Source organism: Muscardinus avellanarius, assembly GCF_963383645.1.
Source record: "Muscardinus avellanarius genome assembly, chromosome: 4".
NCBI classification, from domain to species: domain Eukaryota; kingdom Metazoa; phylum Chordata; class Mammalia; order Rodentia; family Gliridae; genus Muscardinus; species Muscardinus avellanarius.
The window spans coordinates 120,092,198-120,114,991 of NC_137789.1; the positions used below are offsets into that span (position 1 = coordinate 120,092,198).

A 22,794-nucleotide genomic window follows, 5' to 3' on the forward strand; every position below is an offset into this window, starting at 1 on the left:
GAAGGTGGTGTGTGTGTGTGTGTGTGTGTGTGTGTGTGTGTATCTGTGCATGTGCACACACATGGGACTGGGGATTGAACCCAGGGGTATTCTCCCAGTGAGGTATACCCCAGCCTTTAAAATTTTTATTTTGAAACAGGCTTGTTAAGTTACTGTGCACTGGCTTTAAGCCTGCAATCCTTCTGTCTCAGCCTCCCAAGTACAAGTACAGGCATGTACCATTGTGCCTGGCTGGTGTTTTTTTTTTTTTTTTTTCCTACTGAGGACTGAAACCATGGGTGCTCTACCTCTGAGCTACACCTCCAGTCATTTTTATTTTGAAACAGGGTCTTGTTAAGTTTCTGAGGGGCTAGCTAAGTTGTGAGGCTATCCTCCAAGCTATGATCCTCCTATATCAGCCTCCTAAGTACTGGGATTACAGGTCTGCACCACCATGCTAAGCTAGTGATTCATTTTTAAAACCCACATTCTTTAAAAATTTCCCAAGTCATCCTACTGTTGAGCAGCACTTCTCTAGACGAAAAATATGGTTTGGAGAAGCAGAAGCAGTACTTTGCTACAGAGAGGGCAAGGACCGATGATAGGAGGCCTTGCATTTTACTCTGGACTCTGGCTTGGTTGTTAATTTCTCTTTCTCTGTCTCTGTATTCTCAAAGGCACAATGATATTTAACAAGGTGTTTAGAAAGACAAAATGCACGATGGTTTTGAAGCATTGCAGGATCATTAAGTTACATGGAAATGTTTACTTAATACCACTATTAGGACCTTCAATCTGGTCTGTTTTGATATCTTTTTTTTGTGTGTGGTACTGGGGTTCCTGGAAACCCTTCTATCTCTGGGCTACACTCCCTGACCTATTTTATATTTTATTTGCAAACAGGGTCTCTTAAGCCAACGAGGCTGGCTTCGAACCTGCGTGATCCTCCTGTCTCCGTCTCCCAAGCGCAGGGATTATAAGCGTGCGCCACCATGCCTGGCTTCTGTTTTGATATCTTGACATAGAACCTCACACTGAAACTGATTAATGTGAGTCAAAGGAAAACTTACATTTCCTTGTGTTAACAAATCCAAAATGGAATAAAAGAAGCAATTAGGAAGCACATGGTGATTCCCCTATAATGAGAAATGGTCCTAGAGAGATGGACCAGAAAACTGAGGAGCAAAGGTCCTTCATTAACTCTCATTTTAGCTAATTGCTATGTTCACAACTATTTAATCAACACAAGAGGACAATCAATCTTAATCTCCTTGCAAAAGCAGGCTAGAAATTCGGGCCAAAAGTAATTGAGTCCCCCAGATTTTTATTATCTGACAAAATTTGTCCTTTCTCTTCACAGCTCTTTTGCAAGGTCTTTGGGTTCTAAATTACCTCCTGCCAGAGCTAAAATGCTTTAAGAGAGATATCTCCAACACCCAATTTATGGCTTTTAAATATAAGTTCATAATAAAATATAAATTAACCTGTCATGATAGAATTAAGTTAAGGTCAAATCAATGTCTGGTCAACCTTTAAAAATATGTTTAGCCGGGTGTGGTGGTGCATGCTTGTAATCCCAGTACTTGGGAGGCTGAGACAGAAGGATTGCAAGTTCGAGACCAGCCTTAGCAAGTAGTGAGCCTCTTACCAACAAAGCTGTTTCAAAATAAAAATAAAAATAAAATAGAGCTGGGGGTGTAGCTTGGAGGCAGAATGTCCCTGGGTTCAATCCCCAGTACCATACACACACAAAGTGTTTATTAATGCAAAGACTATCCTTCCTTCCTTTCTCCCTCCTTTCCTTCCTTTCTTCTTTCCTTCCTTCCTTTTATACTGGGGATTGAAGCTACAATTTTAGCCTTATTTAATTTTTGCTTTGAGATGGGGTCTCGCTAAGATGCTGAGGGTCTCATTAAGTTGCTGAGGCTGTCCTCAAACCTGTGATCCTCCTGTTCCAATCTCCCACGTATAGGATTACAGGCATGTACCATTATGCCTGGCTTGTAATCAGTTTTCTGAAATTAAAATTTCCAATAGACATAAGCCAGGTACTAGGTAGTATAGAAGTGCCTTCTGGGAGAGATGTATTCCTCTCCCTCACGGCCATTAATGATGAGTTTATCCCGAAGCTAGAAGAACACTTGCTGCAGCAACCAGCTGCACGGAGTTCTGAGAAGCAGACACTTTCTTTCAGGGCCCAGCCTGTCCTCAGGTGTAGTCCACAGCCTGGTTCAGGGGTCCTTCCAGCTTTTCAGTGTCCAAAACAAGAAGGAATGAGTCTGGCTGAGAAATCCTTTCCACTAGTTTGAGGCAATGCTCTTCATGCTTGCTTCTATTCTACAAACTCTAAGAAAACAGGGACAAACACTAGGTATTCTATTTCAATTTTGCTTATGTTATTGAGTCTTCAAAGCCAGCATGGTCTTTATGGTAAGCACCTCAGATAGACCTCTCCACAAGGTTAAGTGATTTGTCTATAATGACCATGAAAACTTCTGGGGAAGAAGTGAACTCAACTCTTATAAGCAGCTTCATGTCTATCATACTGTATTATCTTGGTAATCTCGAATTGAACATTTTTAGCGTCAGGCCAGTCTTCTGGTGATGGCCAGATGGTAATCACTGTCTAGTAGAAAGTACTGGGTTGGAAATAAAAAGACATGGGGTCTGTTCTGCTCTAGCCCAAGCACTGCTCTGTGTGCACGTGTGCATTTGCATGCCTGGGTGAGTTTTTTTGTACTGGGGATTGAACTCAGCAGCATTCTACCTCTGAGCTATACCCCCAAATCCTTTTTATTTTTTTTATTTTGAAACAGCCTCACTAAGTTGCTGAGACTGGTCTTGAGACAGGTCTCCTGTCTCAGCCTGCCAGTCCTGGGATTACAGATATACAACATCATGTCTGGCTACGTGTGTGATATTTCAGAGCTCTGACCTCTTAATTGGTCTGCTCCAGTTTTTTCATCCCACCAGCTGGAAAAAACCCCAATGCTGACTTGGTTCAGCCATCTGCATCTGCCCTTTTCTTTTTCTATACCAGGTGTAGCTGGTGTTAAAAGGTATCAAACAGCAGTGGTGCCTGGAGCTATCAGGAATCTAAACTCTCAGTGCTTCTAAAAAAAAGCCAAACAAACAAAAACCAAAACAACCCCCCCAAAACCTCCACATCATCTCTTCCTAAATTTCCTCTTTCTTTCTTTCTTTGTTTCTTTGTTTCTTTCTTTCTTTCTTTGTTTCTTTCTTTTTTTTTTTTACGGGTCTGGGGATGGAACCCAGGGGCATTCAACCTCTGAGTTATATCCCCTGCCCTATTTTTTAATTCTTTATCATCATTATTATTATTATTATTAATTTTTTTGGTGGTACTGGGGGTGGAACTCAGAGGCTTTCTACCTCCGGGCTATACTCCCAGACCTTTTTTATATTTTATTTGGAAACAGGGTCTCACTAAGTTGCTGAAAGCCTCACTAAGTAGCTGAGGCTGGCTTCGAACCCGTGTGATCCTCCTGTCTCAACCTCCCAAGCGCTGGGATTACAAGCGTGCGCCACCACGCCCGGCATTTAATTCTTTATTTTGAAACCAGGTATTACTTAGTTGCAGAGGGCCTCACTAAGTAGCTGAGGCTGCCCACAAATGCGATCCTCTGGTCTCAGCCTCCCAAATGCTGGGATTACAAGCATGCGCCACCACGCCCAGCTTCTTCCTAAATTTTCTAATAATGTAACCTTTTGCATCCATGCTTACTCCTCCCCAAATTCCTTACCACAGAGTAGCCAGTATGTCTCTTTAAACATACAATAGCCTATCTGGGTGTGGGGGCATAGGCTTGTAATCCCAGTACTTGGAAGGCTGAGACAGGAGGATTGAAGGTTCAAGGACAGCCTCAGGAAGTAGTGAGGCTCATCAACCTAGTGAGACCCTGTTTCAAGATAAAAATAAATATAGTAGCTTGGAGGGACAATGCCCCTGGGTTCAATCCCCAGCACCAAAAAACAAATAACCAACCAAACAAAAGCATACACATAGCCATGCCATCTCTCTGCTCAACCCTTTAATAGCTTGTCATCACACTGTGAATGACTCTACACTCCTTCTAAGCCTATAACACCCAAGTCTTGTCCTTCGGCTCCCTCCCTGACCTCAAAGCACACTAATCTGCTTTGAGTTCCTCCAGTGCCAGGATTGTCTTTCCTGCTGATTATGGGCTGTGTGTGTGTCCCTGGCCCCTCCCCAAATGCATGTACGGAAGCCCCAAGCCCCAGTGTAACTGTACTTGGAAAAGGGACCTCAAGAGAAATAAGGGTCAATGAGGTCATAAGGGTGGGTTCTGCTCTGATAGGATTAATGTCCTCATAAGGAGAAACACCAAAGAACCAAAGAGCATGCTTGCCCCCTCTCCTGCATGCACTGAGGAAAGCTCAGGCGAAGACACGCAGCCCCCAGAACTGTGAGAAAATTAATTTCTGCTGTTAAAACCAGCTGTGGAACTTCAGTAAAGCAGCCAGAATACCAATATATTGTCTCAGAGTTCTGCAGATGTGATTTCCCTCTGTCTAGAGTCTCCTCTGTTTCTCTTTCCTTACCTCCCATCTAACATGCCCCTGACTGGACTACAACACAACAGCTCTCCCGAAGGCCACGGTACTGTCGTTCCACCAGGCAGTGAGGTTTTCATCTTTACCTTACCAGATGCTCTCCGATGCATGTGACACCACAGACCCCTCAGTCCCTGAACCCACTCCTTCCTTGTCTTTGGTTTCCCTACTCTCTCTAGGCATTTCTCTAACCATTTCTTCTAGATTTCCTTCCTGAGGTGCTTAAATGTCAGGTTCCACCGGTTCCTCGGCCTACAGTTCTGTTCTGCACAACGCGCCTTCCTCGGGAAATCTCTCTTGTTCTCACAGTTTGAACTCTAACAGTGTGCTGAATATCCAGCTGCCTGCTGAGTGTTGTGACTTAGATGGTGCATTGGTATCTTAAATTCAAGACATTCATAACTGATATCTTTATCTTCTCATCCCAGCTAGCCTCTCCTTTTGAAATGCTCAATGTCAGCACAGGGCGCCACCCTTTGCCTGAACAAAACATCTGGGGTTATTCTGAATTTTCTCCTCTTCCTTGCCCATTGTTTGATTTTTCTTCCTTTGGATCTTAGGTATGAGAGATGTAATCCTTGGTTCATGACAAACTCTCATCGTTACATTGCTACTCTTGCAATAACCAAGTGTTGCCATGGTTTCTCTTCCTCCCTGGCCACAGCGACCTACCTTCCCATCTTTGAAGTGCTTCTTGAGCTGCTTCTGCATGGCCGTCAGCTTCTTGGACTGCACCCCGCTGTAGGCCAGCAGCATGCCGCCAAACTGCCTCTCAGTAATTCTCCCATCCACAGGGTCGTGGCGTTCAAACTGGAAGGGAAACAGAGAGAACATTCACTCTTGGAGCTAAATGGAAAGCATTTTGATGTGGCATGACCAACTGTGTTAGAACAACAGAACACAGTTGATGGCTGGAACTGTATTTTTAAGCTGTTATTCTTGAAAGAGCTGAAAAAAAAACCTACTAAGAAATGGAAGAACTCAGATCTAACATGAACTATGCTGTTAGGAAAGCTGCCCAATTACTGCAGGCCTCACCCCTCTCAGGTTAGGACCATCCATGAGGGGATAAATACAATTTATTTTTTATCTTATTTTATTTTTTGTGGTACTGGGGGTGGAACCCAGGGGCTTTTCTATCTCCAGGCTATGCTCCCAGACCTATTTTATACTTCCTTTGGAAATAGTCTCACTAAGTTGTTGAGAGCCTCACTCAGTAGCTGAGGCTGGCTTCGAACCTATGGGATCCTCCTGTCTCAGCCTCCTAAGTGCTGAAATTACAAGTGTGCGCCACCACACCTGGTTGGATAGATACAATTTAAAAGCTCCAGGCAGGCTGGGCATGGTGGCGCATGCTTGTAATCCCAGCATCTGGGAGGCTGAGACAGGAGGATCGCAGTTCGCAGCCAGCTTCAACTACTTAGTGAGCTCCTTTGCAACTCAGTGAGACCCTGTTTCAAAATAAAGAATAAAAAATAGGGTTGAGGGTGTTGCTTGGAGATAGAATGCCCCTGGGTTCCATCCCCAGTACTAAAAAAAAATAAAAAAATAAAAAAAAGAAAGAAAAGGAAAAGAAAAGAAAAAAGAAAAAATACTAAAAACTAGGGTTGGGGGGTGTAGCTCAGAGGTATAATGCCCCTGGGTTCCATCCTTATTACCCCACCCCACACATAAAGACTATAAATAGGGCTAGGGGTGTAGTTTGGAGGTACAATGCCCCTGGGTTCCATCCCTGGTACCACAAAAAAAAAAAAAAAAAAAAGAAAGCTCCATGCAAATCCATACGATTATTAGTAATAAGTGCTCTGTAAGATCATCTGTGTTCCTGGGCTCAGAGAGGACTGAAGAGCTAATTGTTCCAAATTCCATAGTTATGCATACATAAAGTCCAATCAGTTCCTCAATGTATATTCAATATGGTTACCCACTTAGATATGTAAGGATTTCTTTCTTTCTTTCTTTCTTTCTTTCTTTCTTTCTTTCTTTCTTTTTTTTTTTTTTTTTTTTTTTTGGTGGTACTAGGGGTGGAACCCAGAGGCTTTCTACCTCTGGGCTATCCTCCCAGACCTATTTTATATTTTATTTAGAAACAGGGTCTCACTAAGCTGCTGAGAGCCTAAGTAGCTGAGGCTGGCTTCGAACCTGTGCGATCCTCCTGTCTCAGCCTCCCAAGCACAGGGATTATAAGTGTGCGCCACCACGCTGGCTATGTAAGGATTTCAAATAAGAGCAATGTATTTTCAAGTCTTTCCTAAAATTGTAACTGAATGTTAGGACATCAATAAAGCTCAGGGAAAAAAATACAGAATGTAAGATGCCTTCATTAGACGTGCTTTCCACAAAGATACTAAAAAATAATTTGACATATATGTATATATAAAAACTATGTATGTATATGTATGTATGCATATATGTATATAAATGTATGTTTAAAAAACTATGTATGTATGTGTATGTGTGTGTGTGTGTGTGTGTGTGTGTGTGTGTGTGTATGTTGTATGTGTGGTGATGGGGATTGAACCCAGGACCTTGAGTATACTAGGCAAGTGCTCTACCACTGAGATATTACCCATAGCTCTTAAACATATTTAAATATGTAGATGTAAAGGAGGACCTCTAGCTAATCTAAGTGATATCAGAAAAGATTTCATTAAAAATAGAAATAAGAAAGTTATCTCAGTTGTATTTGTAATGTTAATCATACTTATAAACACACAAATAATAAAATGGCTAGATAAGACCAAATAACCAATTAGAAAGCCAAAGGATTTGAAAACAGTAAGATTTCTCCATAGTTTTATTGGAAAATAACAACTACAGGAAAACTTTTTTTTTTAGTGCTGGTTTTAGAATCCTATACAGGACCTGATCATGTTCTCATGGTGGGGCACACACAGATGTAGATGTTATCCAATATGGTCACATCACTAAGCAGTTCCTCAAAGTCTCCTCCTTGTCCAGCACTTGTGTTTGTCATTGTGGGGTTTAAGAGGAAAGAAAAACATATTTCTGATCCTAGGGACCTCATTCTATCTAGGAGAAGGTAAGACATGAAATAAGGAGATAAACAGTCAAGAGTGCGTTCTCTTTCAATTGTCATTTCCTTTACGGACTTGCTAAGTTCATGTACATCTCATTTTCTCACCAATGAGATTATGGCAATGAACAAGATACAAGAAACATACTTTAAAAACAGCCCTCAGCAGGGTGTGGCGGTGCATGTCTATAATCCCAGTACTTGGGAGGCTGGGACAGGAGGATTGCAGGTTTGCAGCCAGCCTCAGCTACTTAGTGAGATCCTGTTTCAAAATAAGGAATAAAATAGGATTGGGAGTGTAGCTCAGAGGTAGAATATCCTTGGTAATCCCTAGTAACACACACAGATGCAAACAAACAAACAAACAAAAAACCCAGCCATTTTCTGAGCAGACAATCTGTGCCAGGTAACTCACCTGGACCTTCTTTCATTTGATCACTTAGAGTTCTGTGGAGCAGCTATTATTAGCCCCACTTTGCAGATGAGAAGACAGAGGAGACATGCAGCTACCTGAGACAGAGCTGGGACTCAGCCTTCCCTGGGGCAAAGTCACACTGATTCTTATTTTGAAGCAGCAGCCACACATGCAACCTGCAGAAGACCACAATGCTGCTCTGGATAAACTAACACAGCCACAGGGCTCATAAGTCATATTTAAATGAAAAGTACAACTATTTGCAAAGAACTCAACACCATCAATATTAAGTGAAAGCCTCCCTTTCATCCCAGCCACTCAATATTTCATGTTGTGTCACACCATTGCTTCTACTGGGCTGATTAATTTCTGACAATATCAAAAGTTTTTAGGATTCAGTTTACATTTGATTTATGGCTCAATTTGCCATCCTGAAACAAAATGGAGGACTGACAAAATTTAGAAATGGGCAGACTTTCTGCAATAGTTGGAATTGCACTAGGCAAAAGTTGGAGTTGCACAGTTTACCTATGGGCTTCTTCTGAAATAAAACAGTGGGCCCTGTTTTTTTTTGGGGGGGGGCAGGCTTTATTAAGATAGTATAGTATAATATAATATCTATACATATTTTTTTCTTTTTTGTACGGTGGATTGAGACATTCTATCTCTGGGTTATGGACTCCCCCCTAGCCCTTTTTTTATTTTGAAATGCAGTCTTGCTAAGTTGCCTAGGTGGGCTTCAAACCTGTGATCCTCTAATTTCAGCTTCCCAAGTACTGGGATTACAGGCACGCACTATCACACCCGGCTCAGGTTTTAACAATTTAGAGCATCCATTTTCTCATTGTCTTGAAGATTTCATAGCTATGAGACAATCCTCTATGTCTGCAGTAGATGAATTTTTAGCCCTAAGTCACGAGAGAGATTCAAGGTTGAAATGTCTCTTGTTCATAACACTGGCAGCAGCCTCAGCTCACTCGAGGCTTATGGAATTCCCCCATTCTCCACTCTCCTCAGGAGCAAAGTCTCACTTCTGTTATATTTCAAAGACAAAAGTATATTTCAAAGACAGTAGAGACAGTTTCTAGCAGATATCCAGAAATGATCGTTCTGATGCTCAAATTAGCATGTTTGCTAGTGTTCTTTGAAAACTCAGATTTAGCCTTTGGTAATGGGTTCTCTTCTTATTAAGTTGGAACTGAAAGGGCTTAAAGCCTGAAATTTAGCATGTCTGTGGAGTATGGCTCACTTCAAAGCACACTACTTTAGCTCTAAAATTTGATTTGGAAAAGCATCTCCCTGTTTATGTTTGTAGGGCCTTCTGAGACACAACTGCTTTATTTGGGAATTTTTTGTTGTTGTTTGTTTCTTGGTGGAACCCAAAGTCCTTGAGCATGCTAGGTAATCATTCTACCACTGAGATACAGCCCAACCTATTTCTGAGGTCTTAAATATGGCTAGAGGGGGGTCACGGAAAGTTGTTTTTCTTTCTTTCTCTCTCTCTTTTGGTAACTGGAGATTGAACCAGGAGCATTCTACCTCTGAGTTATACCCCAGCCCTTTCTATTTTTTTTTTTGGAAAGTGTCTTGATAAGTTGAGAGTTATTATTATTATTATTATTTTGCGGTACTGGGGTTCCTGGAAACTCTTCTACTTCAGGGTTACACTCCCAGACCTATTTTCATATTTTTAATTTGGAAACAGGGTCTCTTAAGCCAGAGAGGCTGGCTTTGAACCAGCGTGATCCTCCTGTCTCTGCTTCCAGAGCGTGGGGATCACAAGCGTGCACCACCACGCCCGGCAAGTTGCGAGTTTATACTTCAGCCCTTTCTATTTTTTTATTTTGCAAAGTGTCTTCATAAGTTGTGGAGGATCTGGCTAAGTTACCAAGGCTGGCCTTGACCCCACCGATCCCCCGGATCCCCGTGTCTCAACCTCCAAGTACTGGGATTCCAAGTGTGCACCACCATGTCTGGCTGAGAGGTGTTTTTTTTTTTTTTAATATGGAAAACGGCTAATGAAAACAGACATGAACTAATGTCCTATTGATTCAATATTTTTGAAACTGAAGACCTACCATGCTAAGGCTAGGGAGTTTCGAGGGTAGAATCTCTAGGACCTTCTTCAGGGTTAAATTTTCAAGGGCAACACTGAGATCTAACATAGCTCTGGTGGCTCTGAGTATGTCCTAAGCTTTGACAATCCTCTGGGTATGTTCACATGCTGAATGCATACAATCAATCTCCAAGGTCAGGGGAGGGCCTTTGGGGAAAGACAGAGGCTATTATAAAACTATCACAATGTAGAAACTCCTACTTGCATGTTGGGAAGCAATGTGAATCACCGGCTTGCATTTTACTTAGCCAAACATATGTTCCAGTTATGCTAGAACCTCTTACGTTCCATTTTGATGACAAGTAAGAATTTCCATTCTATTTGATCCTGTGGCACAGAGCGTGGGCATTCCACCACACCACCGGCCATCTGTGTTGCTTTTCTATGCTTAAAAGAAAAGTCGAATAGCCTAGTACTTTCCTTCTGCAGCCACTGCCACTTTCTCAAATGGAGACAAGCTGTCATCTCCCTGTTGATTCCCCAGGGGGCTGCAGGGCAGGCAAAGAAGGGCCAGAAAAAAGAAGCCAAAAAATGGTCTGCAAAAATGTTCCTGGCGTTCTATCCACACTATGCCTCTTGTTCCTATCCCTGCCCCTTGTTGAGAGAAGAAATAGCCTTTTGGAAGAACAGATGGTCTACATGCACCTATATGAAATGATTTGAGGAAGATCAGAAGCCAGGAAGAGAAGAAAATGTATTATAAAAAAGGGCCAAAATTAAGGTCAAAGAACAGTAAAGGGAAAAAGAAGCCAGTGTCTCCAAATGGGTTTTCATTTGTTAAAGACTGTTGTGGTTATTGTAGTCCAACAAATGTAAACTTCAGTCTTGTTCTCTTTTATACAATTATCTTTTGGGAAGACTCTGTTTATCCCCCAGAGTAAATCCTTCTCGTATACAAATATTTCAGAATGATACATTTCTTGATAAGCTTTTCTAGTTTCTCAACTGCACAATGCAATATTGCATAGTGGTCTCAGGCCGCTGAGCTGAACACATCGATGTTTTTCAACCTAACGGTGTGTGGCTCTCGAGATCTTAACCATGCCACAGTTGCTACTGCCAGGAGTCTCACTGATATGCCATCAAGAGGAAAAATGATCCGGCAACTTTCTCTACTGCAAACCCGCCCAGTGAGCATGACATACATATTTCATAGTTAGAAATGTGTGTTTCTGCAATTGGATGGGGACACCAGAGAGCCCCAGGCTAGACTGCCAAGAGTCTGCGTTTTCTTGCTCTTTTAATATAAGAGGTACTCTCACTGTCAACATTAATATGATTGTCTTGGCAAGCTGAAGAAGGCAGCCCGCACTTTGAAATGGAGGTGATATAGTTCTGCATCCTTAGCAAGGGCCAAAACAACCATTAGAGATCCAGACCATGAGATCATAGAATATCAAAGTAAAGTGCTAGGTGTCCTTTTTATTTTATTTTTTTGTGGTGCTAGGGATAGAACCCAGAGCCTCATGCATGTTAAGCAAGCGCATTAGCACTGGACTATACCCTCATCCTAAACGGTCAGTCTTTTCTACTTTAAATGCAAAGATTCTTTCCATTAAAAATTGTTTTTTATTGGTGCATTGTAGTCATGCATCTTAATGAGTACAAGATGGTAGGGCATACACGCACACGTCATTGAGCCCTTCCCTAGTTCCCACCCCATTTCCTCCCCCGCCCTCATGTCTGGCTTAGTGATTGGCCTTGACATGTATGTGAATGTACATCCTGTACATTAGGGAATTTCCTTCTATTTTAATATTGTTTAGCTGGCTGTAGTGGTGCGCACTTGTGATCCCAAGCTACTTGGGATGTTGCGGTGGAAGGATTACTTGAGCCCACAAGTTGGAAAACAAGCTGAGACCCTGTCTCAAAAAAAAATAATCAATCAATCAATCAATCAAACAAAAACAAAGAAAAATGAAAGAAAACAAAATAAAGAAAAAAAAAGAAAGAGAGAAGGAAGGAAAGAAAATACGATTATTTTGAAGAACATTCATGTTGGTGATCAAATCCACTGGCTAAATGATGAGAGTCCCAATCATATAGTCAGGTTAGAAAAATGTATGATGAACAAAGGCCAAAATTAAGGTAAAAAATCAGTAAAGGGAAAAAGAAACCAGGATCTTCAAGTGGGTCTTCATTTGTTAAAGACTTCTGAGGTCTGACAGTCCCAAACAGGAAGATAATAAGACTGATGCATGGACTCACTGCAGGATAATAAAATCAGAATAGACTGAGGGTGTTGAAGAAAAATATTTTAGATCTAGAACAAAGATTTTCAAGGCTTGATAAGTTTTGGTTTCATTCTACAAAAGGTAATATATTGGAGTGTGTTTTAGAATTAGTAAGGCCTGAACACAAATTCTGGCTCATATCCACACTTGCTGCCTGTGTCTTAGCAGCTTATCCCCTGAAGGCTTTGAAATCTCCTAGCCAAAAAGTGGATATAATATTTGTGATGCAAAGTATTGTTGGATGGATTAAAGGAAACAATGTATGTATAAGAATTAGCACAAGCTGGGCGTGGTGTTGCACGCTTGTAATCCAAGCATTTGGGAGGCTGAGACCGGAGGATTGTGGTTTGTGGACAGCCTCAGCTACTTAGTGAGGCCCTCTGCAACTCAGGGAGGCCCTGTTTCAAAATAAAGAATAAAGAACAGGGCAGGGGGTGTAGCTCAGAGGTAGAATGCCCCTGAGTTCCATCCCCAGACCCACAAGAAGAAAAAAAAAAAAGAATTAGCACAGACTCTGGTGTCTATTTAGTATTCAATAAGGGTAGCATTAATAGTTTTACTTTTTTTTGTGATACCGAGGGTGGAATCCTGGGGCTTTTCTACCTCCAGGTTATACCCCCATACCTATTTTATATTTTTATTTAGAAACAGGGTCTCACTAAGTTGTTGAAAGCCTCATTAAGTAGCTGAGGCTGGCTTTGAACCCATGCGATCCTCCTGTCTCAGCTTCCCAAGTGCTGGGATTACAAGCGTGTGCCATCACGCTGGGCAATAGTTATACTTTTTGTGGTTTTGAAATTAATATCTTTATCACTATGATATCACTTCCCAGGTAGGTAACAGCCTCAGTTGATTATTCTGTTCAGAGAGTATTAATTAAATTCAGTTATTTCTCATCTGTTTTTCATAGCTGCTTTTGCCTAGTCTTTGTTAATAAAATACTTTCTCATTTGAAGAGCAGAAAAAGTAAATGCAGGAATTTTGATTTATTATTCAATACATGGATGATTTCAAGATTAAACCAGAGTTGGCTGAAGCACAACACCAATTTAATAAGTGCTGTACCCTGTCCATAATTAGCATGCAGAACACTTGGCATAAGGGGGAAACTCAATGCATATGTATTGAATGAATACAGACAAAACACTAGAATATTAACTCACAAAACTTTTGCTCTATTGTTGGGAATGTTCCCTATCGGAGGCAAGGAATACCTCCATATCCCTTAATATATTCTTCTATGATACTGACTTCTATGAGGATAGTCTTGAGAATGCCATTGTTAGAGTTCATCAGAAACATTTGAGGGCTTACTATCTACCAGGTGTTGTCCTGGGTACTTCCTTTATATAAGCTCACAACATTATATACACCAACTACCATGATCATTCTAAATGTAAGCAGAGAGGAGTTAAATCACTTGCCCACGCAATTAATCCAGGGAGAAATTTCTCTCTGGCCTCAGTAGCAGAACAGTTGATTTGTTCCTAAAGATATCATGAATCATGTTCCTCTTTTAATCTCAGTTACTGGAAAGCTTAGAGTCAAATCTGTGGTCTATCTCCAATGAGAACAAAAGACTGACTTTTCTTTTTATTTGTAGTGTTAGGAAATAAACCAGAAGCATTCCACCTCTGAACTACATCTCAGCCCCCCCCCACCAATTGTTTGGTTTGAAACAGGGTCTTGCTAGGCTTCTGAGAGTCTTGCTATACTGTTTTTAATTTTTTTTAATTTTTTATTTTTTTGGTGGTACTGGGAGTGGAACCCAGGGGCTTTCTACCTCCAGGCTATACTCCCAGACCTATTTTCTATTTTATTTGGAAACAGGGTCTCACTAAGTTGCTGAGAGCCTCACTAAGTAGCTGAGGCTGGCTTTGAACCCGTGCGATCCTCCTGTCTCAGCCTCCCAAGCGTGGGGATTACAAGCGTGCGCCACCACGCCCGGCTTTGCTATACTGTTGAAGCTGTCCTTGAACCTGAAATCCTCCTGCCTCAGCCTTCCAAGTACTGGGATTACAAGGGTATGCCACTACGCCCAGCTGACTTTTATTTTTCATACCAAATTTATTCCTGGCTTTCTTTTACTTTCTTTCTTCTTTTAACTCTGTTCACTTTTGCTTGCTTTTATAAACAGTAGCACACTGAACATATTTTTCTATAATTTGCTTTATTCAATCAACATTATGTTTCTAAGATCCATTTATGCTAACACACTTAATTGTGTTCCTTTCACTTTTACTCTATTAAAATTTATACATAAATGGACATTTTAACTACTTTTTCTCTGATAACTAGGCTGCCCATTTCTCTAACATATGTACTCGTCATTTAAATTTCTTTCTCTAAATTTCTTATGCTCCTCACCTCTTTTTAAAAATGGAAATGCTAGCTGGGCATGGTGGTGCACGCTTGTAATCCCAGCGCTTGGGAGGCTGAGACAGGAGGATCACATAGGTTCGAAGCCAGCCTCAGCTACTTAGTGAGGCTCTCAGCAACTTAGTGAGACCCTGTTTCCAAATAAAAATAGAAAATAGGTCTGGGAGTATAGCCCAGAGGTAGAATGCCTCTGGGTTCCACCCCCAGTACCACCAAAATAAATACATAAATAAATAAATAAATAAATAAATAAATAAATAAAAGAAATGGAAATGCTAATATTAATCCTATCAAATTAATCTTATAAAATATTTGAATTTAACATATTGAAAATCTTTTGCCCATTTTCCCCATCTTTTATTTATTTATTTTTGCGGGTCTGGGGATGGAACCCAGGGGCATTTGACCTCCAAGCTACATCCCCTGCCCTATTTTTTTTATTCCCTATTTTGAAACAGGGTCTCACTAAGTTGCAGAAGGCCTCACTAAGTAGCTGAGGCTGTACACAAACCGCGATCCTCCGGTCTCAGCCTCCCAAATGCTGAGATTACAAGCGTGTGCCATCACGCCCGGCTCCATCTTTTAATTTTAAGTCCATTTTATGTATTGAAGCTTAATATCTTGATTATAACCTAATGCATATATCTTCTTTTGGCTGAAGAAGTACAGTCACAAGTTTGAAGCCAGCTTCAGCAACTTAACATGACCTTGCCTCAAAGTAAAAAAATACTAAGGGCTGGGAATGTAATTCAGTGGTAGAGTGTCCAGTGAGTGAGAGAGAGACAGAGAGAGAGGGAGAGAGAGAGAGAAAGAAAGAACAGTATTTTTTTTGTGTGTGTGTGTTACTGGGGTTCCTGGAAGCCCTTCGACCTCTGGGCTAAACTCCCAGACCTATTTTTTATACTTTTTTTTATTTGGAAACGGTCTCTTAGCCAGCGCGGCTGGTTTTGAACCTGCGCAATCCTCCTGTCTCCGCCTCCTAAGCGCGGGTATTACAAGCGTGTGCCACCATGCCTGGCGAGAAAGGACAGTATTTAATTTGCTTCTTATTTAACCAGAAAATAACTATTAGATATAAAACAGTAAAACAATTCTAATTTAATTCCATAATCATTAAGAGTATTTAAGTAAGCCAGGTGTGGTGGCACATGCTTGTAATCCCTGAGTTTGGGAGGTGGAGACAGGAGGATCGCGCAGATTCGAAGCCAGCCTCACTGGCTTAAGAGACCCTGTTTCCAAATAAAAATATAAATAGGTCTGGGAGTGTAGCCTGGAAGTAGAAGGGTTTCCAAGAACCCCAGTACCACAAAAAAAAAAAAAAAAGAAAAAAAAGAAAAGAGAGTAGTTAAGGAGCCAGCAGACTGGAGGTCTGTGTGTGTGTGTGTGTGTGTGTGTGTGTGTGTGTGTGTGCGTGCGCACGTGCGCGCGCACACATGGTATTGGGGATTGAACCCAGGGGCATTCTACCTCTGAGATACACCTCCAGTCTTATTTTTTTAATTTTTATTTTGAAACAGGCTCTCACTAGGTTGATGAGAGTCTCACTACTTGCTGAGGCTGTCCATGAACCTATGGTCATCCTGTCTCAGCCTCCCAAGCACTGGGATTACAGGCATGCACTACCATGCTTGACTTTTTTTTTTTGGCACTGGCAATTAAACCTAGGGGAATTCTGTGTGTGTGTGTGTGTGTGTGTGTTACTGGGGATGAAACCCAGGGATATTCTACTTCTAAGCTACATGCCCAGCCCCACTTTTTTTTTTTCTTCTTATTATTCTTTATTTCGAAACAGGGTCTCACTGAGTTGCAAAGGGCCTCACTAAGTAGCTGAGGCTGTCCGGGAACTGTGATCCTCCTGACTCAGCCTCCCAAATGCTAGGATCACAAGTGTGCACCATCATGCCCGGCTAACCTAGGGGAATTCTACCTGTGAGCTACACCTTCTTTTTAAATTTTTATTTTGAAGCAGGGTCTAAGTTACTGAAGGTCTTGCTAAATTACCCAGGCTGGCCTCAGATTTGTGATCCTCCTGTCTCTGTCTCCCAAATACTGTAATATAAGGGAGTCTGCACTATGCTGTTTGAATGTGTTATCATTAGCTACAGAGTTCTGAAAAAGTTCTTTTCTAAAGAAAAGAAGGTTTAAAAGAGATATCCTCATTTAGAAAAATTTCCTAGGTTAAGAAGTGATCTATATTCTATCATTTATAACAACACTTATAGAGAAGTTATGTACCAGATCCTGCTCTAAGTGCTTTCTAAACATTAACTTACACAGCATTTTGAATTATGTAAAATTTACCAGTCACTTTTTCTTAAGGCCTAGATCAACAGGAAGCCCTAAACTCTGATGAAATTAACTGCTATTTAATATTCGAACTAATTTGTGAAGTTAATGTTTGCACATGAAATTGCCAAAAATTTCAAGCTATTTTTCCTTTAAGACAACTCTTTCAGCGAGCAGTAGATCTTATTATATCCAATTTCTGCTTTCCAGAATATGAAAAACTTCTAGCCTTGCATTGTATATTCCTGTGAGACTCGAGAGGCCCAACATTATTCAGAGTTCAAGGACACTTTTCTTTTCATGTGAGATCACAAGAGTTTTGGAAACAGAAAGACCATTGGGGAAAAAAAGCATAACAGCTCCAATTTTAGAAGAGCCAAGGGCTAACTGTAGCAGGCAGGCAGGCTGCGATTTCCCTTCACTGAGTCCAGCTTGCTTTCCTCTGACTCCGTCATTTCTGTAGAACGTTCTGGGACCTGCCATCTAGGTGAGAATTCTACACTCCATATGTCCTCGCAGTGCTGACAGCTTGTCAGCATTCCTCAGAGAGCCAGAAATTTAGTTTGTTATTGCTCAATACATAATAAACCCAATACCAGCCCTGATGTGCTGGTGTAACCTATCATCGTGGTAAATCGTGGAAGGCACTAGCCAATATAAGAGCTCTTAAGAAATAATAAAAATAATTCAGATAAAGAATTTATGTGGGGCTTGGTAATTAATAATTGATCGCTTCCTTGTATCATAATGAACAACTGAATAAAACACAAAAATAAAAGTGAAGAAATGAGGGCTAAGAATATTTCTTAGCGGTAGAAAGATACTTACCTTATGTAATATGGGTGAAGCCCCTTTTTTGTGGTACTGAGGCTTAAACCCAGGGGCATTTTTTCTCTGAGCTGCATTCCTAGTCCTATTTTATATTTAATTGAAAGCAGTCTCACTAAGTGGTGGTAGTCTTCCGTAAGTTGCCAAGGCTGGCAGTGAACCTGTGAACTTCCTTTCTCCACCTGCCAGGTGTTGGGATTCCAGGTGTGCATCGCCATGCCTGGCTGAGGCCCTGGGTTTGATCCCCAACACCACACACACAAAGTGAAAAATAACTAAGGACACCAGATGAAATATCTTTACAAAGTAATCTTGGAGACAGAGGCAAAGATTTCTTCATCTACCTTTATTGATAGAGGGAGAAACCTTTCTAACTCAGAAAATCAAAATGATGATTAGAATATCAAAACCCATCTAATATAAATAAGGACAGTCTACATATTTAGTAAGCTCTAGCATGATGCAAATTAGCCACCACCTCATTAAAACATACAATATAAATTCTCCCAATCTGTGCCAAATGCTTTTTTATAGCAACAAAATATAAAAACTTTCTACAGCAACGAGAATCCAATCAATTTTAGACCTGTGTTCCAAAGGAGGCTTTTATCAGCTGTGACAGGACTTGGAATAACTTGTAGCTCCAGAGCAGACTTGTTTTATGCTAAGCACTTGGGCCATTTTTCTTTGTCATTTTCCCTGCCTGGGATGTTGTTCCCTTCATCTTCTTGTGCAGACCCTGTCCTTCTCTGAACTTCTCTTTACGGCCCTGCTGATTATGCCAAAACATACTCAACTTTGCCTAGCTCTTACACTAGGTATGGTCAGGACCCAAGAGAGGAGTTTGCTTTGCATTACATTATGTTTTTCTTCCTCAAAGTATGCTAGAAGAAAAAATCTATGCCTTAGACTGTTTATTGTGCTGTAGAGAGCTGGGCTATACAGCATGTGCTCAAAGAATAATTTTGATTGACTGATTAAATCGCTGCCTCATTTATAAAATTCACCTACCAATTCTGTATTTATCATCTGTTAGGAACATAAGATCCATTTTCCAGCCCATATTCTTAATATCCAAGGAGAGATTGTGCTAGTTTTTTTTTTTTAGAATCGATATTTATAGCCCTGGGGGAAAACCCTGAGGTTCCAAGAGGATGATTAGTTGTGGACTTGGCTGGCCGTAAAGTGTCACTGGCTTTTGCTGAGTCCAGATATACATAAAATTTCTCAATTATATTCAGCTCACATCGAACAAGACTAAAGAAACAGAAAAAGTAGCTAAGTAAATCAACAAGCACACAGGAGGTTGTAGGCAGGAGAGGCAATGCCAGACTTGGCAGGCCCAGACAATTTGTCCTGAATCTGAAACCATTCTGAAATGAAAAATTAGCCGAGAATGGCAGGTACATTTATTCATTCAAGTGAAAAAAAAAAAAAAAAACCAACACAAAACAAAACCATCAGTAATGTTCACTGTTTTCTGTCACTTGATCTTAGAAAATTCTACCATGTCATCAATTTTTATAAAATTCAAGTCAGGGTAGATGTCTGAACATCATTAGTTACTATAGCCCATTAGGAAAATTAGAATATTTTGATTAAAACACAGAGGGATCCACTCATCTAAATTAGAAATCTGAACTGTAGGATTTATACTCAGCTGAACATATTTATGGGAGTCTATTCATTTAACTCTTCAGTCACTAAAATTCTAGATTGGGAACTCCTGGGAAATACTTTCTGTAGTACTATATGCTCTTTTATGGCTCTTTGGGAATACTAAAATATTCTTACTGCATCTACATCAAAGATATTACTTGGGGAATATAAATGGAGCTAGTAATAGTACTATGTCAAAAATATAGGATTTGCAGTCAGACAGAATTGGGTTGGTTTTTTCCCTCGGCTGCATACCTACTGTGTGCTTCTGAAAAATCAATTTGACCTTTCTAAGCCTTGATTGCCTCATCTGTAAAATGGGTACAAATAATAGTAACTTCCTCTTGAGCTTATTATGAAGGTTAAGTTAGGAAATACATGTGAAAGAATTACATTCTTATACACTGTTAGTGGGACTGCAAATTAGTGCTGTCACTTTAGGGATCTGTGTGGAGGATCCTCAGAAGATGGAGTTGCACCTACCATATGGCCCAGAATTACCTTAATACTTTCTAAGATGCACTTCCTGATATCTTTGTGAACCTGTGATCCTCGTGTCTCAGCCTTCCAAGTACTGAGATTATAGTCATGTGCCACCATGCCTAACTTACTCATGCATTTAAAAAATGTAAATATCTCTTAAATCAGAACGTACCCCAGAGCTGCTGTTGGCTGGGTAGCAGCTGTGACATTATTTTCATGCTTGTGGAAGCATGTCAAAGCTTGCAGAATGGGTGTCACTGGCTTGCAAAAAAAATCCCAGGTTACAGTGAACGGTGGACTATGGAGTCTTCTTTTAAGAAATACTGGACTACCAATGCTTTGTTCTTTTTTTTTTTTTTTCAGTGCTAGGGATCAAACTCGGCCTCGAGCATGTTCAGCAAATGCTCTACCATCAGGCTACACGACCAATTTATTTTATTTGTGTTTTCCTTCTATGTGTGTGCAAGGATGGCATAAAATAAAAATCAAAGCCCAGACAAGTATTGCAGTATAAGTTAACTGAGTATTTTTACTGCATTTTGGTGACAGTTTACTCAGCAGCAATTCTTTCTGAATGGTAAACAAATTCACGGCGTATTTTACCAATGCTCATGTTAGAGAATTCATGAAATGTGGTAATACACAGCCTGGCACATACTAACTGCTCAGTAACTGCTAACTGAGTTAAATTTAAAACTATAAATAAGAAAGTAAATATTAAAACTATAAATAAGAAAGTAAAGATGGCGACGGAGAGACGCAGCGTCTCTCACTAGCTGAAGCAAACTAAGTTCAACTACTGAGACAGAAGTGTCTTAATAAAGAAAAAATTAAACGTACGTTCCAAAACAGACTTGGGGAGTATGGCAGAAAAAAATCCAGCAACTGAACTGCAAGATTCACCACAACACACAAAGAAAGCAGATAGTGAGCTGAAGAATCGGCGGCTGGCGGAGTGCAGGTGCAGGTGCAGTGGCCTCAGGGCCGCTGGCCCAAACGGGACTTTTGGGTCTTTAACATTCCCAGAAAAGCTCTAAAGTCTGAAAGTGACCAGAGAGTTCCAGTACCTGAAGTTGCTAGCTAACTGGAGCTCCTGAGTGGCACCCAACAAAGGTGGTCCCGCAGACACGGCCGGAGATCGGCAGGGACCGGGAAGTGGACCTGATTACCGTGGGAGCAAAAAGTCAGCAGGATACGGGAAAGCTGCCAGAGCTTCAGAGCCACAGATTGGACCGCCAACATGAATTCAGAGGAGCCACGGACCCGGTGAGCACACAGTGAGTATGATATATGTGAGTGCCAGTGTGCGCAAAGTGGGCCAATTCAACTCTGGGACCAAAGAAGAGCGCTTAAGGCATGATACCTGCACAGGGCCACAAGGGGACACTTCAAGCAAATACAAGATTCACCATATATCAACAACATAGTAGGACTGTTATCTCTTTTATTATTATAATTATTTTTTACTATTTTTCTATCCTTTTATATTTTATTTTTTACTATTGCGGTTTGGTATTGTTTGTTTTACTTTTTGGGTCTTTGAGTTTGTTTTGGTTTTTGGTTTTCTGGGGGGATAAGTTTTTTTTTCTGGGGGGATAAGTCTTTTCTAAAGTCCTAATACAAAGACTGGGTTAAAAATAATACCCACTAACGATGGGAAGACAGCAGAAAACCAGAACTGAGAACTCTGAAAATATGAGAACTAGGAACAATGGAGAAATGACAGAAATCACGAATACTGACCTACAAGAAATGCAGGAAGGGGAGTTCCAAATCTTGATCTACAATATGATGAAAGGATTTAGAACAAGTTTAGAGGAGATGAGAGATGAGTTAGAAACACTAAAAAAGAATCAGAAAGAGGATTGGAATGAAATGAAAGAGTCAATAAATGAAATGAAGTCAGCAATAGAAAGAAACTCTGGAAGATTAGAGGAAATGGAAAGTAGAATATCACTGTTAGAAGACAGTTCATCCAACACCGAAAACACAGTCAATAGTGTGCAGAAGTCATTACAGCAACAAAACCTAAACATACAGCAAATTTGGGACAACATGAAACGCCCTAACTTATGGATAAAAGGCATTGAAGAAGGGATAGAGGTACAGACCAGGGGCATCCGTAATCTCTTCACAGAAATAATTTCGGAGAACTTCCCAAACATGGAATGAGAGATAGATCTTCATGTTCAAGAGACATACAGGACACCATTAAGACAAGATCAAAAAAGAACCTCCCCATGCAACATAATAGTCAAAATGACTAACATAGAGGCCAAGGAAAAGATCTTAAAAGCAGTGAGAACAAAAGGTCGGGTGACATACAGAGGCAAAATAATAAGAATCACCGCAGACTATACAACCCAGGTCATGAATGCCAGGATGGTATGATGTGATCCAGACCTTGGAAGAAAATAACTTCCAACTGAAGCTGCTCTATCCAGCAAAACTACTATTCAAAGTCGACGGCAAAATAAAAGTATTTCAGGATAAACAAAATCTCAAAAAAGTTATGAATTCAAAGCCGACACTAGAGAAAATACTTAAAGAAATAAACCATAAAGAAGAAAAAAGAAGCAGACTTCAGAACCAGAGAAGAAAGGAAAGTGATTAGAGGGGCTTCTAAGTAAGGAAGAAAGAAAAAGCTACCAAACAGATGATAGAATACAAAATGACAGAAAACAAAAATCATATTTCAATAACTCTTAACGTCAGAGGACTTAACTCACCAATCAAAAGACATAGATTGGCAATGTGGATCAAAAAACACAACCCAAATATA

At 40.6% G+C, this 22,794-nt stretch overlaps 1 protein-coding gene across 3 annotated transcripts in view; it reads right to left on the minus strand.

Moving 5' to 3' along the window:
* Positions 1-22,794, minus strand: part of MICU1 (mitochondrial calcium uptake 1) — a gene marked incomplete at both ends in the record, with an annotated part of 152,126 nt that overhangs the window by 36,278 nt on the left and 93,054 nt on the right. For all 3 annotated transcript variants that reach the window (XM_080695166.1, XM_080695165.1, XM_080695164.1), the window contains one exon: positions 5,248-5,385. In XM_080695166.1, the coding sequence (XP_080551292.1) occupies positions 5,248-5,385 (138 nt within the window). The remainder of the gene's footprint in view (positions 1-5,247; positions 5,386-22,794) is intronic.